Source organism: Ranitomeya imitator, chromosome 3 (genome assembly GCF_032444005.1).
Source record: "Ranitomeya imitator isolate aRanImi1 chromosome 3, aRanImi1.pri, whole genome shotgun sequence".
NCBI classification, from domain to species: domain Eukaryota; kingdom Metazoa; phylum Chordata; class Amphibia; order Anura; family Dendrobatidae; genus Ranitomeya; species Ranitomeya imitator.
In genome coordinates this window covers 39,959,448-39,981,040 of record NC_091284.1, presented here as the reverse complement: position 1 = coordinate 39,981,040, position 21,593 = coordinate 39,959,448, and the positions used below count along the sequence as shown (strand labels likewise).

The 21,593-nt window shown below is 44.2% G+C and overlaps 1 protein-coding gene across 6 annotated transcripts in view; it reads left to right on the top strand.

Annotated features, from left to right (window-relative positions):
• Positions 1–216: 216 nt before the first annotated feature.
• Positions 217–21,593, top strand: part of SON (SON DNA and RNA binding protein) — a 124,785-nt gene continuing 103,408 nt past the window's right edge. For 5 of the 6 annotated variants that reach the window (XR_011319759.1, XR_011319758.1, XM_069760796.1 and 2 more), the window contains exons 1-2: positions 248–367; positions 9,731–9,852. Coding sequence is in view for 4 of the 6 variants with exons in the window: in XM_069760796.1 (XP_069616897.1) it covers positions 9,734–9,852 (119 nt within the window). In the remaining 2 variants the exon portion in view is untranslated. Of the gene's footprint in view, positions 368–9,730; positions 9,853–21,593 lie in introns of all 6 variants that reach the window. The other variant, XM_069760797.1, reaches the window with a different exon arrangement.

Here is a 21,593-nt window from a genome sequence, read left to right as displayed (position 1 = left end):
TTTTTTTACACGGAGACGCGCATTCCCGCGCACGCTCCGCTCCCATCCCCTCGCGCCCGAGGCTTTGACATTCGTTGACTCGCCCCGCCCAATTGGGACGTCACTCTCTGAACTCACTCGCCGATTGGTCAGAACGCGGGAAGGCACCACCCACAGCTGTAAGCTGAGTAAAGGAAACTGCGGCGTGCGCGCGCACGCTCCCGCCGGCGCCTCGTGACCGCGCGCGTCGGCGCGTCAGAAAGTGCCTGGACCGTCGGGAGAAGGAGGCGGAGTAGGTCCGGAGCGCCATGGCGACCAACATTGAACAAATATTCCGTTCCTTCGTGGTGAATAAATTCAAGGAGATTCAGGAGGAAAACCGGAACAGGTAAACGAGCGGCCGACCTTCCACGTCTGCGGCCCGGGCTAGACGCTGAGGCCGCCGCTGTGAGCGCCGCGGCCTGGCCCGGGCCTACATGGCGCTGTGTGTGAGGCGGCAGCGGCCGGGAAATGTGCGCCATCCGGGCCTAGCGAGGGACGGGACTACAGCTCCCAGCATGCCCATCCTGCACGAGGGATGCAGGGGGTTTTACTGCTCATTTATTTTTCAGGTCATGCAGTGTTTTTTTTTTTTTGTTTTGCTGGGTGTGCAGGTAACGTAGTCAGCGGGGAGATGCTGGGAGTTGTAGTGTCTAGCACTGGATTGCTGTACAGCTGCAGACCTCTACATGTCACTTGTGAGACTACTACTCCCAGCATGGAACTGCAGAGTATTTCTGTATATACCCGGCGTGGTGCGGTGACGTCCGGTCATCTGACCGTGTACTCCCATGGCTATGTGTACTATCGGATCATGGACCGACCACAAATGGTTAGGAAAGCAAAGTATTTGTTGTTTTACAAAAAAAACAACTTTTTTTGCATCAATGAGATCTCTTTTGTGCTTTAAAAAGAAATAAAAAATTATATATATATATATATATATATATATATATATATATATATATATATATTATATTAGATGTGTGTGTATATATATATCTATCCAAAATTGAGCCTTCAGTTGGTAGACATGCAGAACTGAAACACATGTTCACATTGGCCACAAAACATATAACACCTACAAGAATAAAAGTGAGCACAAACCCTGCTGTAACTAAGTAAATAAAAAGCAAAAAGTGATATATATTCACTTTTTTCACGTTCACGTTGCATCCCTTCCTTGCATGTATTTCCATTCAATTTAAAAAAAATCCTTTTTATGTTCTAATTTTTACCCATTGAAACCAGTAGGATAATTTCCTGGCTCTGTTAAAAAAAAAATAAAATTGTGTGTGTATATATATATATATATATATATATATATATATATATATCTATCTATCTATCTATCTTATATACTCGAGTATAAGCTGAGAATTTCAGCCCATTTTTTGGCTAAAATTTCCCCTCTCGGCTTATACTCCAGTCATTCCCGGGGGGTCGGAGGGGGAGCTGCGGCTGTCTAATAATACCTGCTCCTGGCGCGGTCCCTGGTTCTCTTGGCACCAGCAGCTTCTTCCTGTGTTGACACATGGTACCGCTCATTACAGTAATGAATATGGACCCCACTCCACTCCCACAGGGGTGGAGCCGCATATTCATTGCTGTAATGAGCGGTACCATGTGACCGCTCAACACAGAAAGAAGCTGTTAATGCCCGGAGAACCAGGGACCGTGCCAGGAGCAGGTGAGTATAACGGGGGCAGTGCGCGGTATTCACCTGTTCTCCGTTCCACCGTCGGCGCCGCTCCGTCTTCTGCATCCTCTGCACTGACGCTCAGGTCAGAGGGCCCGATGACACGATTAGTGTGCATGCCGCCCTCTGCCTTAACAGTCAGTGCAGAGGACGCTGAAGACAGCGGCGCCGACGGTGGAACGGAGGACAGGTGAATATAGCAAGTGCCGGGGGCCTGAGAGGCGAGTATGTGATATTTTTTTTTTTTATCACAGCAACAGCATATGGGGCAAATATCTGTGTGGAGCATCTTAAGGGGCCATGTGCAGCATTATATGGGGCAAATATCTCTATGGAGCATCTTATGGGGCCATGTGCAGCGTTATATGGAGCATCTTATGGGGCCATAATCGGCATTTGGGCAGCATTTTATGGGGCACATGTGTCTATGGAGCATCTTATGGGGCCATAATCAGCATTTGGGCAGCATTATATGGGGCATATTTTAATATGGAGCATCTTATGGGGCCCATCATAAACTGTATGGAGCATTATATGGGGCGTATTTTGTATGGAGCATTATATGTGGCCCATCATGAACTATATGGAGCATTATATGGGGCTCCTGATTCAATATGGATATCCAAAAACACTTAACCTACTGATGTCTCAATTCATTTTACTTTTATTGGTATCTATTTTTATTTTTGACATTTACCAGTAGCTGCTGCATTCCCCCCCCCCCCCCCAGGCCTATACTCGAGTCATTAAGTTTTCCCAGTTTTTTTTTGTGGCAAAATTAGTGGGGTCGGCTTATACTCGGGTCGGCTTATACTTGATTATATACGGTGTGTGTATATATATATATATATATATATATATATATATATATACACACACACACACACACACACACACACACACACACACACACACACACACTGTGTGTATATATATTAGAAACAAGGTCCTCTCCCCTCTGTCATCATAAATTTGTGTACTGTAGATGATATCTATAACCCTGTATGTAACCCTTTCTCGTGTACAGCACCATGGAATTAATGGTGCTATATAAATAATATATATTTTATTTTAAACAAGTGCAACGTATGTATTAATCGGATATGCTTGCTCTACCTCAATTATGCAACTTTCCATACATGTACATTGTGGGTGAGTTTTTTTTTTTTTTACCACGCTACACAGGACATGTGCAGCGCAAGGATGGAGCGGGTATCTGAATTGTGCATACAGATTGGCTCTCACTATGACAGCCAGGATCAGAGCTGCATCAGATCCTGGCTATTTAACTGTTTAGATGCCATGTAAAGGAAAACTCTCCATCTTATCAACTAATCTGTACCCCCTAAGTAGCCATGGGGGTCATGAGGTGCCAATAGGGCAGCCAGTGACTTACACACAGCAGTCTATTTCATCCTACCAGGGATGGAGCAAGATCGAGAGTCAAGTCGACCGCTGACAAGTTTGATAATGCACTGCACTACACATGCAGTACAGTGTGTTATCAATGCCATCGAGGGATCCCATGTCTAAGGTCTAATGAATATAATAAAGAAAAAAAAAGTAAAAATGTAAATAATAAAAAGAAATGCTTATTTCAGAATAGACAAACTCCCTAAAAACACACATTTGCTATCGCTTCGTTCATACTATAAAACCAGTTCATTATTTTTCCCAGATGCTGAATATTGAGGGGGAAATAACAAAACCTTCCAGAATTGCTTTCTATATTTGTCCAGCCTAGTAAAAGGTGGTCGAAGACTTGTATGCGCCCCAAAATATTAAAGTCAACATTTTTATTCTCTTAATATACAGTAGTGCAATCAGTATATTATATAGCACTGTGTGCTTACATTTGCTCATTTCATCCTCCCACCCAGTTAATTCTTCTCTTTTCCCTTAGGTCTATGATATCATCTCATTAAAACACTGAGTAGCTGAATCCTTCTAAGCTCTGTATAGCAACAGGAGGTCAATTTTCCCTGTATGAGTCACTTCAGAATTCTCTGGCAAGGGGAGAGGAGCAGCTGTGGCAGGAGTTAGAGGGCGGGATGATAAATGGACGGACAGTAGAGTTTTTGTTTTTTCATAATGCAGGGAAAAGAGAAGAATTTACTGGGTAGAAAGGCAAAATGAGCAATTGTAAGTGCACAGTGATATATATTATGGCAATATATAAGAGGATAAAATCTGTCACATGAGTGCTTCTTTAATAAAATGACAGCTCGTTACACATAAAAAAAAAAGATATACTTGCACTGTAATAAAAAAAAAAAAGTTACAGCTTTCAGAATATGACAACTCCCCCCAACCACCCTTCTCCCTGAAAGGATTGTTAATTTTTATATACCGTATTTTTCTGATTTATAAGGTGCACCTTTTCCCCCAAAATTTTTTGGGGAAAATGGGGGTGCGTCTTATAATGCGGATTTACGTTACTGGCCGCGGTGGAGCGGGGTCCTAGGATCGCTGCTGGAGGAGGCAAGAGTGGAGCGTTTACCGCAGGCTAGGATGAGGGGGTGTTTGGTGGTGCCGGGGCTCTGTCGACATTTTGTGAAAGCCCAGAGCCCCCGCACTTAAATGGTTTACTATGCGGTGGACTCCGGGAAAATGGCTGCTGGGGGCTGCGCATGCGCAGATGGAGATCTCGGCAGATGAGATCTCAGCGCCAAGATCTCCATCTGTGCATGCGCCGCCCCTGGCAGCCATTTTCCCAGAGTCCACTGCATAGTAAGCCATGTAAGTGCAGTGGCTCTGGGCTTTCACAAAATGTCGGCAGAGCCCCCACAGCGGCGCGCCGCACACCCGAGCACCACCTCCTCCCAGCCTCCGGTAACGCTCCACTCTTGCCTCCTCCAGCGGCGACCATGGGACACCGCTCCACTGTTGCCACCATCCCCAGTAAGCAATAAGACGCATGGATTATAAGAAGCAGCACCATTTTATTAAAAAACTAGATGGTGGCCCGATTCTAACGCATCGGGTATTCTAGAATATGCATGTCCACGTAGTATATTGCCCCCAGCCACGTAGTATATTGCCCCCAGCCACGTAGTATATTGCCCCCAGCCAACGTAGTACGGTATATTGCCCAGTTACGTAGTATATTGCCCAGCACAGAGCCACGTAGTATAGAGACTTAAAAAAAAAATAAACATATACTCACCTATAGCCCATTGAAGTCCTGCTATACTCACCATCCGCCGCCTTTCTCGCTCCTCGCCACACTCCCGGGACTGCTCCATTGCAAGCGGCAGCTTCCGGTGCCAGGGCTGGTGTGAGCAGGACCTATGATGACGTCACGGCAGGTCCTTGTCGCACACCAGCCCTGGGACGGGAACTCACTGGAAGCTGCCGCTTGCAATGGAGCGGTCCGGGAGCGTGGCGAGGAGCGAGAAAGGCGGCGGAGGGTGAGTATAGCAGGTTTTTTGTTTTTTTTTTAAATTTTTTTTAACATGACATATTTTTACTATTGATGCTGCATAAGCAGCATCAATAGTAAATAGTTGGGGACACACAGGGTTAATAGCAGCGGTAACGGAGTGCGTTACACCACGGGCCGTTACCACTGCCATTAACCCTGTGTGAGCGGTGAGTGGAGGGGATTACGGAGCGGGCGCCGGGCAGTGAGTGCAGGGGGAGTAGGGGAGGGACTAATCGGACTGTGCCCGTCGCTGATTGGTCGTGGCAGCCATGACAGGCAGCTGCCGAGACCAATCAGCGAACGAATAACTGTGACAGATGGACAGACAGACGGAAGTACCCCTTAGACAATTATGTATATAGATATATATATTTTTTTCTATTTTTCTCCTCAAAATTTGGGGTGCGTCTTATAATTTATGAATAAATTGGGTACCATCATTATCATTGAATTGCAGAATAAAGTTGACATGTTAATTATGTTCCATGGCGAACACTAAAAAAAACCCCATTCCAGATGTGTTTATAATACTGTACATATATTTTACATTTACCCTTAGTATAAAAACTTGAAATAAATGGTGATCAAATAGTCTTAAAACAGCTCTGTCTGCAGAAAAATATAAAACTTATGGGACTAAGAATCTGGTGACCAACAGTGTTTTATTTTTTAAGGTTTTTGTGTGCAAAAGAAGTAAAATATAAAAACACCACATAAATTCTGCATAGTCATATGTGTATTGACCCGCAAAATAAGAGTGACATGTCAATTATTCTGAATGGCGAATGGTTGAACTGTATAATTTATTTTATTTTAATTCTGCGACTAGACTGATTCGGCTTCTCTCATTAGAAGTGAATTAATAGAAGAAAGATGAGTCTAGGTGTCATGTGACCACATTTATGCAAATTTCATACATATGGTCATGTGACCGCGCACATCGTGGAATCATGATGGTGTGTGCACTTCAGTGTCACAATTTGGTGTTCTGCCATCTCATGGTCACTGCAGAGTTTTGTCCCAGGCCTGGACAACCCATTTAACTTCGGAATAGTACGTCCGATGGCAGGACCCCCGCTTTGATAGGGCTGCGGCAGTGAGATCACATCAAAGCTGGGACATGTCAGCTGTTTTGAACGCAGCCTTGCAGCGCTGGAGTCCTGGGTTCAAGCCCCACTAAGGACAACATCTGCAAAGAGTTTGTATGTTCTCTCCGTGTTTGCGTGGGTTTCCTCCGGGCACTCCGGTTTCCTCCCACATTCCAAAGACATACTGACAGGGAATTTAGATTGTGAGCCCCAATGGGGACAGCAATGATAATGTGTGTAAAGCGCTGCGGAATATGTTAGCGCTATATAAAAATAAAGATTATAAAAAAAAAATAAAAAATAAAAATAAAGATTATTAAAGGATTAACCTGATTGCTACATGGCGTAGCGATTTAAAAAGAGTCAAAACGCCAGAACTATTATTATTATTATTTTTTTTTTTTTTGTCGCCGTGACATTGCATTAAAATGCAGTAACAGGCGATTAAATGAATTTATCTGCACTAAAATGATATACTGTATTTTCTGGCATATAAGACTACTTTTTACCCCCTGAAAATCTTCTCAAAAGTCGGGCGTCGTCTTATACGCCAGGTGTCGTCTTATAGGGCAGGTGCGGAGTAATCTGCAGTCGCCGCATATTGTGGGGGGAGCGATCTTAATGACGAGGTGAGGGGGCACCTCACTGGGAAGGTGTAAGTGAAGCAGAGGCAGAGAAGGAGATAATAGGATACAAGGGCGAGCCAGATTAGTGAAAGAGGAGTGTTTTTCTAGGCACAGCACCGCGCTCTCTCTTTTTTTGCATCCCAGACGCTGACAGTTTGCTTCACTTACACCTTCCTGGTGAGGCGCTCCCTCACCTTGTCATCGGGACCACTCCCCCCCACTATATAAGTCGACCGCAGATTGCTCCGCACCCATCCTATAAGACGACACCCAGCATATAAGACAACCCCCGACTTTTGAGAAGATTTCATATTTTAACTGGAAAAGTTGGGGGTCGTCTTATACGCCGGAAAATACGGGTAATTAAAAACGTCAGCTCAGCGCACAAACAATAAGCCCTCACCCGACCCCAGATCACGAAAAATGGAGACGCTACGGGTATCGGAAAATGGCGCAATTATTTTAGCAAAGTTTGGAATTTATTTTCACCCCTTAGATAAAAAATAACCTATACATGTTTGTTGTCTATGAACTCTAACATAGAAAAAACTCAGAAAAAATACATACCATGAGATACGGCCTTCCCAAAACCCTGTCTGATGACAAATGCACATGCACAGTGTGCATTTGTCATCAGACAGGGTTTTGGGAAGGCCGTATCTCATGGTATGTATTTTGTCTATTAACTTGTATTGAGCTGGAGGACTCATAATATCAGGTCAGTTTTAGCATTTAGTGAACCTAGCAAAAAAGCCAAACAAAAAGCAAGTTTGGGATTGCACTTTTTTTGCAATTTCACCGCACTTGGAATTTTTTTCCCATTTTTATAGTACACGACATGGTAAAACCAATGGTATTGTTCAAAAGTACAACTCGTCCCGCAAAAAATAAGTCCTCACATGGCAATATTGATGGAAAAATACCGTATATACTCGAGTATAAGCCGACCCGAGTATAAGCCGACCCCTCCCTAATTTTGCAACAAAAAACTGGGAAAACTAATTGACTCGAGTATAAGCCTAGGGTGGAAAATGCAGCAGCTACGGGTAACTGTTAAAAATAAAAATAGATACCAATAAAAGTAAAATTAATTGAGACATCAGTAGGTTAAGTGTTTTTGAATATCCATATTGAATCAGGAGGCCCATATAATGCTCCATACTGCTTATGATGAGCCCATAAGATGCTCCATACAAAATAGGCCCCATATAATGCTCCATACAGTTCATTATGGCCCCATAAGATGCTCCATACAAAATATGTTCCATATAATGCTCCATGCAGTTATGGCCCCATATAATGCTCCATGCAGTTATGGCCCCATATAATGCTCCATGCAGTTATGGCCCCATATAATGCTCCATGCAGTTATGGCCCCATATAATGCTCCATGCAGTTATGGCCCCATAGATGCCTCATAGATACTCCATGCAGTTCTTGCCATGCATTGTGCCATATGTAAAGCTGCTGCTGCACTAAAAAAAAAAAAAAAAAAATGACATACTTGCCTCTCGTCGCTGCTCCTCAGCGTCCTGTCTCTTCACATTGACTGTTCAGGCAGAGGGCGGCGCGCACACTAACACGTCATCGCGCCCTCTGACCTGAACAGTCACAGCAAGAGGACGGGAACACGAGGCGGTGGTGTAACGCGGAAAGGTGAATATGACATACTTACCTGCTCCTGATGCGGTCCCTGCATGTCCCACGGTCTTCGGAAGCGGCAGCTTCTTCCTGTAGTGAGCGGTCACATGGTACTGCTCATTACAGTAATGAATATGCGGCTCCACCCCTAAGGGAGTGGAGTCCATATTCATAACTTTAATGAGCGGTACCAGTGACCGCTGAACAGGGGAAGAAGCTTCCGGCGCCCGAAGACCGTGGGACATGCAGGGACCGCGTCAGAAGCGCTGGGAGCAGGTGAGTATTTGACAGGCGTTGCTCCCCCTCACCCGCCGACCCCCCCGCCTTCCATGACTCGAGTATAAGCTGAGAGGGGCACTTTAAACCCATTTTTTGGGCTGAAAATCTCGGCTTATACTCGAGTATATACGGTAACAAAGTTATGGCACTGGGAAGGAGGGGAGCGAAAAACGAAAACGTAAAACCGAAAAAAGCTCTGAGGTTTAAGGGGTTAAAAGATGGCTGATTTTGAAAGGAATTGCAGTGCATTGTTATCAATTCACACTTTGGGACATCTGGAAAATGACACCAGCTTTTCAATGATTTGTTGTCAACTTGTTCTTTTTTTTTTTTTAAATCAGATATTTTTAATTAAACCATAAATATTGCACATAAACAATAAAAGGAATACTTTGTTATCAGCAATATACCAGTGTAGTCAACTTGGTTCTTACTGATGAAATGTGTCAGATGTTAAATGTGCAAAACTGGAAAAAAAGGAGAAGTCTACTGCAATGTAGGACCGCACCAATAGTGCAGAGCCCCGAAGTTCAGGCCTCCAGATTGGCTGCCATGTGCAAGAGAAACTTTGCAAATGTGTGTATGTGTATATATAAAAAATGTATATATTTTTTTGTCTTTTTCCTTGCATACAAGATAAACTACTAATAACACTGATGGTAAAATCTGACACTAACCAAACACTGATGGTAAAATCCGTCCATTTATTAAATAAAAAATGGACGTTTGAAATAGACTTTCAGCTCAATATCCCGCTGGTCTCTGTCTTCCAGTAGTCTAGGCGTTGTGGTTTGGGTCCCGTGCGGCTGATTGAGCTGTCCACACTGCTGCCTGTGACAGGCGTAATGTTGTCAACTTTGTGTTTCCCTGACTAACGAAATAGCTGCTCTGCAGGTTTAACAAGTAAAAAAAACTGATCTTTTGTTTTTTTTTTTTCCGCTATTTTGTTTGTCAGGGAATGAAAATCACCGGTGATAAGAGCGATCTCTCCATATCACAGGCAGGTACAGGGACAGCCGCTCCGCAGTGCGAGGACCCCAGCAAACAGCTCCCCATATCTCTGCTTCCTGGACCTCTGTGAGTGTTATATGGGCAACAAGGGGAGGGAGGGGGGTGTAAAGGAAACCGGTCACGAAATTCATGCTGCCCGAACCATCACGGCATGAAGCTGGGACCGGTTTCCTTTGTACAAATTACGGTTATATTCTGAACCACTGTAGTGTTAATAGAGACGGATCAAGTGGGGCGGCTTCCCTTGATTGACAGTCACCCCGCTACCCCCAATTTGGGTGAGGGCTATTAAGGGGACCCGCACTCCCCCTCTCCATCTCCTGTCTAATGTTATATGCTGCAGGTTCCTGACAAGGGCCCTTTAACCCCTTCACAATCAATAACCTATTTACATCATCAGCCATATTCCTGCCTTTGATGCTGAGCCTGCATCTTTCCCGACACATAACAGGATTTAACGAAACATCAAGATCGGAGTTCTACATGCGGCTGTTAAGTTCAATCACTGACAGCGGCATTTAACATGTGCCGGCCGGAAGCATGTCACAAGTCCTGCCCATCAGCGCCCCGGTCGCGTTATGGCTGGGTTGTCATGATAGCCTGGGGTCTGCAGAAGACCACCATGGGTGTCATCATAATCCTCCTGTGAACGCCGACCCATGGCCGGCATTCATAGCTTGTGATTTCTGCTAAACAAAGCAGGACTGAGGCTCTATGTGTAGCACAAGTGATCAGACGATCGCTGCTTCAAGTCTCCTGATGGGACTATTAAAAAAAGTTTTAACCCCCCCCCTCCCCCCCCACAAGTTCATATCACCCCTTTTGCCCCATTAAAAATAAAACCATAAGAAAATACACATTTGTTATCGCTGCGTTTAGAAATGTCTGATTTATAAAAATATAAATTAAATTAATCCAATCGATATACAATAAAATGCAATATAACAGGTGATCAAAATATAAAATCTACCCAAAATGGTATAAATATAAACTTCAGGTCAGGGAGCAAAATCAGCCGCAGATCACAAAAAAAATGAGTCGTTACCGGTCTCTGAAAATGGCGACAAAAGCAAAACTTTTTTTCAAACAAACTTCTTGCGTTTTTTTTTTTTTTTCCACCATTTAAGTAAAAAATAAACTCTACATGTTTGGTATCTGTGTACTCATACTGACTTAAGGAATCATTATCAGGTCCGTTTTACCATATAGGTAACATGGTAAATATAAACAAAGTATGGAATTCCACTTTTATTTGCAATTTCACCATTGGATTTTTTTTTTCCATTTTTCAGTGCACTTAATGGTAAAATCAGTGGTGTAATTCAAAAGTACAATTTGGCCCACAAAAAAGCAAGCCCTCATACGGCCATATTGATGGAAAAATAAAAAAAAAGCTATGGCTCTTGGAAGAAAAGGATAAAACAAAAAAACAAATGGAAAATTGCGCGAGTTTGAAGGGTATGGACATGATCTTATAACAGCTGGATCTTGGTGCAGAGGAGGAGATAATATCTCTGGAGGGTATCACTAAAATATATACAGAACCATACTATAGCTCCTCCACTGAGGTACAATCCAGCCGTGTAGGTGACCGGTCACTATAGCATTACCCGCGAAGTCTTGTTTAGGACTTGTCTGCTTTTTGCACTTTTTACTACAACTCTGTAAATAGTTTGTGCACTGGATTGCTGTATGTAAGGTTGCCCAGGTATGCTGGGTGTTGTAGTGTTCAGTGCTGAATAGTACCCAGGCTACAGTTGGATACTATATGTTCCCTTTTGTTTGCAGGGGAGATAGACTGCTGCGAGAGGTGTCTTGACAGCTCGTTTTCATCTCACCGTGTTGAAAGTGCATGAACAGTTGACCGAGGCTAATGCTCATGTGTACGGGGAGGTCTGGATGGTTAGCGGTCTGCCGATTGTACTTTTGACTCCCCGCTATCTTGTGTGTATGGCCAACCATGGCCGACTTGTTCTGATATGTATGGCTACCTTTTAAAGAGCTACTTTTGAGTTGTCTTGAGTAGTTCTGTACTTTGCTTTCTTCCTGGCACGCTGGCCTTTCCTACTTGAGTGACAGTTCAAGTGAGCAGCAGAAGTATTAGTAGAACTATAAAGCTCAGCAAAAGATCTCCTAGAACACATTCAGCCATCAGTGGATTGTTCTGAGACTACACTGCTATCCCTGCCTTTCAATGAGCACACGCTGTTTGAGCCACCTTGGGCTGGTGATTTTTGCAAGACTTATAACCGCTTGTTGGGAGCTGAGGGGGGAAGGAGGTGAGCATCTAACCTCTGTATAGAAATCGTTGGGATTTTAAGAATCACCTTCTCTCATAGAATGCAACTACTGTGCACACTCGGGGTCTGGGCAGGCACTTGTGGCTGAGCTACCTGGAAACCAGCTGTACAATATGTAAGATAAAAGATCTCACAGCAGATAGAAAAAGCAAATCGGTTGCAAACTTAATTATTTTCATGCTGTCTAATTAAAGTAATTTACTAACTTGAGAACACCCTTTTAAAATGGCTGCAGCAAGAGAGAAGTTAGACTTGAGATGCTTTTGAGAATTAAAAAGGATGCATAGCGACTGGACAGGATTTCTCCCTGTAGTCTTGGATGTTGCTGTAGACAAGGGTGCACAAGTGTTTTTGGTCAGGAAACCTGTGGTCGTGTAGCTCCTGCCCCCTACATATCGTACAGATGGTCTAATGCCTTGTTGGTTATCCACTAGTGATGAGCGAACGTGCTCTGATATTGTGTTATCCAAGTATCTTGGGGGTGCTCAAATAATGTTTGTCTCTGTGGCCCCTTGTTTTTCAGCTGTTAGACGTAACACGTGGGGATTGTCTAACAGCTGCAAAACATGCAGGGACTCGAAAATGTTATTCGAGCAGGATACTAGGATATCACGTTATCCGAGCATGTTGGCTCATCACTATTAGCCACAGCTCGAAAATATCTGGTTACTTTATATATTTTATAAAACCTTTCTGCCAAAAAAACATGTATCCAGTGGTACGTGGTATACCCATTCATAATTTGTTTTATTATTATTATCTTGTATATTAGCCAAAAATTTTTTTTTGCGTCAAATTATTCAAAATGTTGCACCTGCTTCATAAATTTTGCCAAAATATAAATGCTTTTTCTCCCCTTGTCTTTAGATGTATGTTGTGTATATTTGCAGCAGGGTTTTTTATTTTTTTTTTTTTTTGTTTGGCCTCTTTCACACTTCAGTTGTTTGGTGTCAGTCACTACCGACATAGTGACGGATTGACGGATCCGTCACAATTGTTGAGAAAACTGTTCTAACGGATCCGTTTTTTTGACGGATTTGTTACTTGGGGGTTGTCTGGGAAAAGTATCTACTTTTTGGAGCATGCGCAATTGAAAAAACGGATTGGGGTGACGGATCCGCCGAAAAAAACGGTTGCGGCGGATCCGTCGCCCATAGGCGGCCATTCTATGGAATGGCGGACGCGACGGATCCGTCGCGATCCCCCATTTCGGTGTTGACAAAAAAACGTTTCAATGTCCGTCTATTTTCAGAAAACGTCCGCCAAATTTCGACGGATCCGTCGCATGGCGGATGGAACGGACGACCATCCTTCACAATCCGTCGCTAATGCAAGTCTATGGGAAAATAAAGGATCCATCAAAAAAAATTGACGGATCCGTTAATTGAGGAAAATGGCGGTTTTAGACTGACGCCAAACAACTGAAGTGTGAAAGAGGCCTTTCCCGGCTGGAAAAAGGTTACAATACACACATTTTCCAAATGTTTTTTTTTTTATTTTTAGAGTTTTACTGGCTTTTATCCACCTGTTATTAGAATGGGCGAAACATGCTGAAAGAAATGACATGCTGCGGATTAAAAAAAAAGGCTAAAAATAAAATAACAGGGAAAAAAAATCAAGTTTGGTCTGCATGAGATTTTTCCAATCGCATTCACTTTTGCTGGTACTAAAAAAATCCATTTGCTTCACAGAAAAAAAAGCAGTGAAAACGCAACACATTTTGAGACTTTTCAGAAGGTTGCAAAAATATCTGAATGTCCTAAACTTAACTCACATTGGCGAACTAACCTTCCTCACCCCCCAAAAACCCCCCCCCCCCCCAAAAAAAAACAAAAAAAAAAAACAGATGAACACACAAAGTGACTTTAAAAAGGTGCAAATGGAAAGATGAATATTGCACAAAATACTAAAAACTCTTCATAAAAAATAGACGCAAAAGCAGTCGCAAATCGGGTACCAATAACGCAATCTGGTTTGTAAGAACCTGTCACAAACTAAGTGTCCAGTTTTTACTCTTACTTAATTCCTGCGTCTCCCCTGAATATTTATTTATATTTCTTAAAGGGAACCAATCACCCCGTTTTTTCAGTATGAGATAAAAATACCGTTAAATAGGGCCTGAGCTGTGCTTTACAATAGGGTATTTTTTGTCCCCTGATTCCCCACCTATGCTGCCGAAATACCTTACAAAAGTCGCCGTTTTCGTCTGTCAATCAGGCTGGTCTGGTCCAAAGGGCGTGGTCACAGCGCTGTTTCTCCCCCACATCTTGCTTATGTTCCAGTTGGTGGCGTAGTGCTTCTCGCATGTGCAAGTGCCGAATGCACTGCGCAGCTGTAGAAAAAGTGCGCTCTCCGCTATTCAGCGGTTTCTCGGTGGGCGCGGCCATCTTCCTGAGGCCGCGCGTGCGCAGATGGAGTGTCCTGCTTCCCAGGGCTTCAGGAAAATGGCCGCGGGATGCCGCGCGTGCGCAGATGGAGATGGCGGTGGCCATTTTCCTGAAGCAGAGTTCGCATCTCGGCTTCAGTATAATGGCCGCCGCCATCTCCATCTGCGCACGCGCGGCATCCCACGGCCGTTTTCCTGAAGCCCCGGGAAGCAGGACACTCCATCTGCGCACGCGCGGCCTCAGGAAGATGGCCGCGCCCACCGAGAAACCGCTGAATAGCGGAGAGCGCGCTCTTTTTCTACAGCTGCGCAGTGCATTCGGCACTTGCGCATGCGAGAAGCACTGCGCCACCAACGGGAAGATAAGCAAGATGTGGGGGAGAAACAGTGCTGTGACCACGCCCTTTGGACCAGACCAGCCTGATTGACAGGCGAAAACGGTGACTTTAGTAAGGTATTTCGGCAGCATAGGTGGGGAATCAGGGGACAAGAAATACCCTATTGTAAAGCACAGCTCAGGCCCTATTTAACAGTATTTCCAGTTCACCACCTGAAAGCACACTGGACGTCCTTCTTATCCTTGATGGGACAGGAACACGAGAGGTTAAAAGGACCCTCCCCCTACCACCCTTCAGTGTTTTTCCTGTCCCATCAGGGATAGGAACGGACGAGAGGATCTGCCGTTCTGTGCGGGGGGGATGTGGATCGGGGGGGCTCAGCCTCACCCTTCCCTCCTGAGACACCCGTTGGCTGACACCCGCCCGAAGGGTCCCTCAGCCTACCAGTGTAGCGCTGCTCCTGGGTTGGGGATCGCTTCCTCCTGGCGGGGGCTCTCGATCCCTCCGTCCGTCCCCTGGTGTGTGCAGGCTCAGCGGCGGCCTCTGCTGGCGTCGGCGTCTCCATGCGGCCGCTGGGGGAACCAGTTCAACGCCGCACCTTCCTCTCTTTCCGGTCGCATGTCACTTCCTGTTTGCGGCTGAGGGGGACGGACGGCGTCTCTGCTACAGGAAGTGCAGAGAAAAGAGCGGTGGAGAACGCTGGAGCGTCATTTTTTTTTTTTTTGAAGTGAGGAACAGAATAAAAAGGTATGTGCAGGGGCAGTAGTGATCTCTAGAGCATCATGGAGGACGCAGCTAGAGCAGAGGGTCAGGAGTCAGCAGCACTAGTAAGTAGAGACCCTAAAAAATAAATAAATAAATAAGAAAAATGCTACTGTTTGCTATATATATATATATATATATATATATATATATATATATATATATATATATATATATATTTAATATATAATATATTTCTCCATAGGCAGCCTCCCTATCGGAGAAATCGGTAAAGAAACCCAGTAGGAATAAGAAGTGTCCTATCTGTGCGGTTAAGCTAAAGGATTCCTGGCAGAAACCCCTATGTGAAGCGTGCACCTGCAAAGTCATAGGAGAGGAGCAGGCGTCTCTTATGTCTAATATGAGAGCCATGATAAGGGAGGAAGTTCAGGCTTCAGTCTCAAGTCTGGTACTCCCTCAAGTCTCACCTTCACCTTCGGAGAGGCCGAGGAAAAGACCAAGGGTCGAGTACTCTTCCATAGACTCATCATCCTGTGGGTCGGAGGTAGAGGAGGAAGATGAGAGTAGAGATCCCCCGGAGAAAGGGAGAAGATATCTGTTCTCTGCTGCGGACACTGGAGAACTGTTGGAAGCAGTGCGGCACACCATGCAGGTGGAGGAGCCGCAGCCATCTTGCTCCGTTCAGGACGAAATGTTTGGAGGCTTGCGCTCACAGACATCCAAGGTGTTCCCTGTTAACTCCCATATCAGATCTATGATTCTGGAGGAAAGGGAGGAAGCCGAGAAGAGACTGACTATCCCTAAGGACTTCAGACTTCGCTTGCCGTTTAACCCAGAGGAAGTCAAGGAGTGGGTTGATGTACCAAAAATTGACATACCCTTGGCTAAAGTCTCCAAAAGGACGGCGATCCCGTTCGAAGATTCGTCCAACTTGAAAGAACCCATGGACAGAAAAGCAGATGGCCTTCTAAAAAGGGCCTGGGAAAGTTCCTCGGCAATTATTGGGGCTAATATTGCAGCGACATCTGTAGCCCGCTCCATGGACCTTTGGCTAGATCTTAAAGATCAATTGATAGCTAAAACATCCAGAGATAATATTCTAAAATCCCTACCCTTGCTAAAACTAGCAACTACCTTCTTGGCAGACGCATCTGCAGAATCGGTTAGGTTTGCAGCTAGGGGCCAGTCGCTATCAAATGCAGCCCGTAGAGCCATTTGGCTTAAGAGCTGGTCAGGGGACATGCATTCTAAGAATAAATTGTGTGCTATACCCTTTTCCGGGGGCAAGGTCTTCGGACCAGTCCTCGACGATATTTTAGAGAAAGCTGCAGATGTTAAGAAAGGTTTTCCGGAAGAGAAACCTAAAAAATTCCAGCCCTTTCGGAGGCCCCGCTATAATCAAAAACCCGATTATAGGGGTAAGGGAATGCAGGGTAGATGGAGCTACCAAAAAGGGGGGAATAACAGGCCTAAAAATAAAGAAACAAGCTACTCTGGACAAGGTTCCAGTTACCGCAGAAAATGACGCCATCAGAGTGGGGGGTCGTCTGACAGGTTTTCTGGAAGGTTGGAGGGAGATCATATCAAGTCCATGGGTCTTAGAGATAGTATCCCGGGGATACAAAATAGAATTCACATCTCTTCCTCCCGAAAGATTCCTGGTATCCAGCTCCCATCTAAAACTGTCATCCCCCATGTGGTCAGACATTCAGGACCTTCTAAAAATGGCGGCCATTGTCCCAGTACCCCCTCAGGAAGAGGGCAGGGGTCATTACTCCAATCTCTTCTCGGTAACAAAACCATCGGGAGAATCGAGAACCATTATAAATTTAAAACATCTGAACAATTGGGTCATTTACAAAAGGTTCAAGATGGAGTCGATTCGGTCCACCATCCCCCCTGTTGGGAAAAGGCATGGTCATGTGCACTCTAGACTTAAAGAGTGCATATTACCATGTTCCCATCTATCTAAACCATCAGAGGTTCCTGCGGTTCGCGGTAGTCTTGGAAGGAAAGATCTTCCATTTCCAATTCCGCTGTCTCCCCTTCGGCCTGGCCTCCGCTCCCAGAGTTTTTACAAAACTTATGGTAGAAGTAGTTGCTTTCCTGAGGAATCAGGATATAATGGTGGTCCCCTATTTGGACGACTTCCTAATAGCAGCAGACTCAGAAGTCCAACTCAGGATCAACTGTCGGTCCCTCATCTCAACTCTAGAGAATCTAGGATGGATTGTAAATTGGCAAAAATCAGACCTAATCCCAAAACCCAAAATAAAATTCTTGGGAGTCATGCTCGATTCACAAACAAGAATGTCCTTCCTTACGGAGGACAGGCTGAAGGGCATAATACAGAAGATCCGTCACTTTTCCCGAGGTCGGAATACGATCAGAGACGGGATGAAGATACTAGGTCTGATGATGGCGTGTATTCCCTGTGTAAGATGGAGCCAGTTTCATTCTCGACAGCTTCAGAGGGGAGTCCTGAGAAGCTGGAACAGAAGACAAAACTCGCTGAACCGAACTCTGAACCTTACTCCGCAGATCAAAAGATCTCTGGGTTGGTGGACTCTTCCCAGGAACCTCCGACTGGGGGTACCATGGCTTCAAACACCAAGCGTTTCAGTTACAACAGACGCCAGTCAGCTCGGTTGGGGAGGTCATGTACTGGGAAGATATTTTCAAGGTCGCTGGAAAGAGGCAGACAGCAACCAGTCATCAAACCACAGGGAACTACAAGCGGTTTGGGAGGTCCTGACGGCAGCACAACATCTGCTACAGAACAAACACGTGAAGGTCTTTTCAGACAACACGACAACGGTAGCATTCCTGCGGCATCAAGGGGGTCCAAGACATCCGGCATTACAAGACCTGGCGGAATGGATATTCAAGTGGGCAGAAAGGTCGGTTCTGTCAATCACGGCAATTCACCTGGAGGGCTCCAAGAACCAGTTGGCAGATTTCCTCAGCAGGAAAAGCGTATTCCCCACGGAGTGGGAACTGAACAACGAGGTGTTCAAAGACCTGTGTCATCATTGGGGAATGCCGACGGTGGACCTATTCGCTTCAAAGGGAAACGCAAAGCTCAGGACCTTCTACTCCCTAAACCCTTGGGAGAGTCCAGCCGCGATCGATGCTTTCTCACAACCTTGGAATCACGGTCTCCTGTATGCATTTCCTCCTCTAGCGATGATTCCGAGGACACTCAGGAAAATCTGCGAGGACGAGGCCAAGGTCATTCTCATAGCTCCTCACTGGCCGAAACGCAGTTGGTTCCCATTGTTGAGAAAACTATCAGTAGAAGAACCCCTCCTGTTGCCGGAGAGAGAGGATCTTCTTCTACAAGGACCAGTTCTACACCAGAATCCAGGAGCACTTCAGCTGGCGGCCTGGATCCTGAACGGAAGGTCTTGAGAGCGAAAGGACTCTCGGATGATGTCATTTCTACCCTTCAAGCAAGCAGGAAGCCGGTAACATCGGCTATTTATTTGAAAATATGGAAGAGATTCTGTGGGTTTTGCGGAGAGACGACAGTTGATACTGACCACCCAAATATCCCCAAAATTCTTGATTTTTTTGCAGTCAGGGTTTCAAAAAGGTCTTAGACCAAGCACATTGAGGGTCCAGATAGCGGCCCTAAGTGTATTCTTTGACTCTTCCCTTTCTGCTCATCCCTGGATTAGCCGTTTCTCTAAAGCCGTCCAGAGACTAAAACCACTGATTAGACGTTCTGTCCCGCCGTGGGATCTGAACTTGGTTCTGAATTTCCTATGTAAACCGGCGTGGGATGTATCGGGGGATATAGAAGTGGATAAACTCTCTCTCAAAACCGCATTTTTAGTTGCAATCACGTCGGCAAAAAGATTGGGGGAACTACAGGCCCTGTCGGTGCAGAATCCATACTTGCAGATATTCGAGGATAAACTAGTATTCAGACTCGATCCGGCGTTTCTCCCTAAAGTTGTGTCAGATTCCAATATGAATCAGGAAATTGTCTTACCATCATTTTGCCAATCCCCTAAAAATCAGAAAGAAAGATTTTATCATAACTTAGACGTAAGGGTCTCGGTGCTCAGGTACCTTGAAATATCCAGACCCTGGAGACAGGACAACAATTTGTTTGTCCAGTTCAGGGGTCCAAATAAAGGTAGGAAAGCGTCTAAAGCGACTCGCACGGTGGATAAAATCCACGATCAACTTAGCCTATAGAACTGGCGGGCAAAATTCCCCGGTCAACATCAAAGCCCATTCATCTAGAGCCATGGCCACGTCATGGGCAGAGAAAGGGGGGGTGACGGCAGATCAGATCTGCAGAGCTGCATCATGGTCTAGCCTTAGTACCTTTTCAAAGCACTACAAGTTAGATGTAGTATCGCCTCAGTTGGCTTTTGGTAGGAAGGTACTTCAAGCAGTAGTCCCACCCTAAATACCATTCTCCTTTGGTATTTCTCCAGTGTGCTGTCAGGTGGTGAACTGGAAAACAGTAATTAGACCTACTGGTAATTGTATTTCCAGGAATCCATCCTGACAGCACTATTAGTTCCCTCCCTAATGTATGATCTTTATACTCATGTGATGTAACATTTGTATGATTGATTATTTTGTTGGAATAAACCTGTGTTTTTGCATCCATCCAGATGTGTTACTTTGGAAAAGCACTGAAGGGTGGTAGGGGGAGGGTCCTCTTAACCTCTCGTGTTCCTGTCCCATCAAGGATAAGAAGGACGTCCAGTGTGCTGTCAGGATGGATTCCTGGAAATACAATTACCAGTAGGTCTAATTACTGTTTTTTATCTCATACTGAAAAAAACGGGGTGACAGGTTCCCTTTAATTCGTCATATCCATCCAGAGATGGAAGGGCCATTTTATTTAGTGGGCCCAGTATTTATAAAGAGGGCGTGGGGTCACAGGATTCTCTGGAGGTGAGACATTAGGACTACGTGCACATTTTGCGGATTAGGCTTAGGAATTTCTGGTGCAGATTCTGCCTCTCCTGGCAGAAAACGCAGCTGCGGATTTGTCACGTTTTTTGTGCGTTTTTGCTGCAGTTTTCTTGCGTATTTGCTGCGTTTTTACCCCTGCGCAGCGTTTCCACAGCTGATTTTCCGCAAAGTGTGCACAGCATTTTGTTTTTCTCATTGATTTACATTGTACTGTAAATCAATTGCGGATCTGCAGCGTTTCTGCACTGCAAAAAACGCTGCGGATCCGCAGAGAATCCGCAACGTGTGCACATACCCTTAGGGTAACTCCCTCTTGAAAAGCCATAAAAACAAACCCCATACCTCTGGAACAATATGGTGGATTAAAAAAAAAGCACAGAAATTGGAATACTCAGGAACACACAGAATGACTGGTCACTTTGGACCAGATTTGTGTGTGTGTATCTCTCTCTCTCTCTCTCTCTCTCTCTCTCTCTCTCTCTCTCTCTCTCTCTCTCTCTCTCTCTCTCTCTCTCTCTCTCTCTCTCTCTCTCTCTCTCTCTCTCTCTCTCTCTATCTATCTCTATCTATAAATATATATATATCTCTATATATATATATAGAGATATATAGAGATATATATATATATATATTTATAGATAGAGATAGATATATATATATATAGATAGAGATATATATATAGATAGAGATATATATATAGATAGAGATATATATATATAGATAGAGATATATATATATATATATCTCTATCTATATATATATCTCTATCTATATATATATCTCTATCTATATATATATATATATATCTCTATCTATATATATATCTCTATCTATATATATATCTCTATCTATATATATATCTCTATCTATATATATCTCTATCTATATATATATCTCTATCTATATATATCTCTATCTATATATATCTCTATCTATATATATCTCTATCTATATATATCTCTATCTATATATATCTCTATCTATATATATATCTCTATCTATATATATATCTCTATCTATATATATATCTCTATCTATATATATATCTCTATCTATATATATATCTCTATCTATATATATATCTCTATCTATATATATCTCTATCTATATATATCTCTA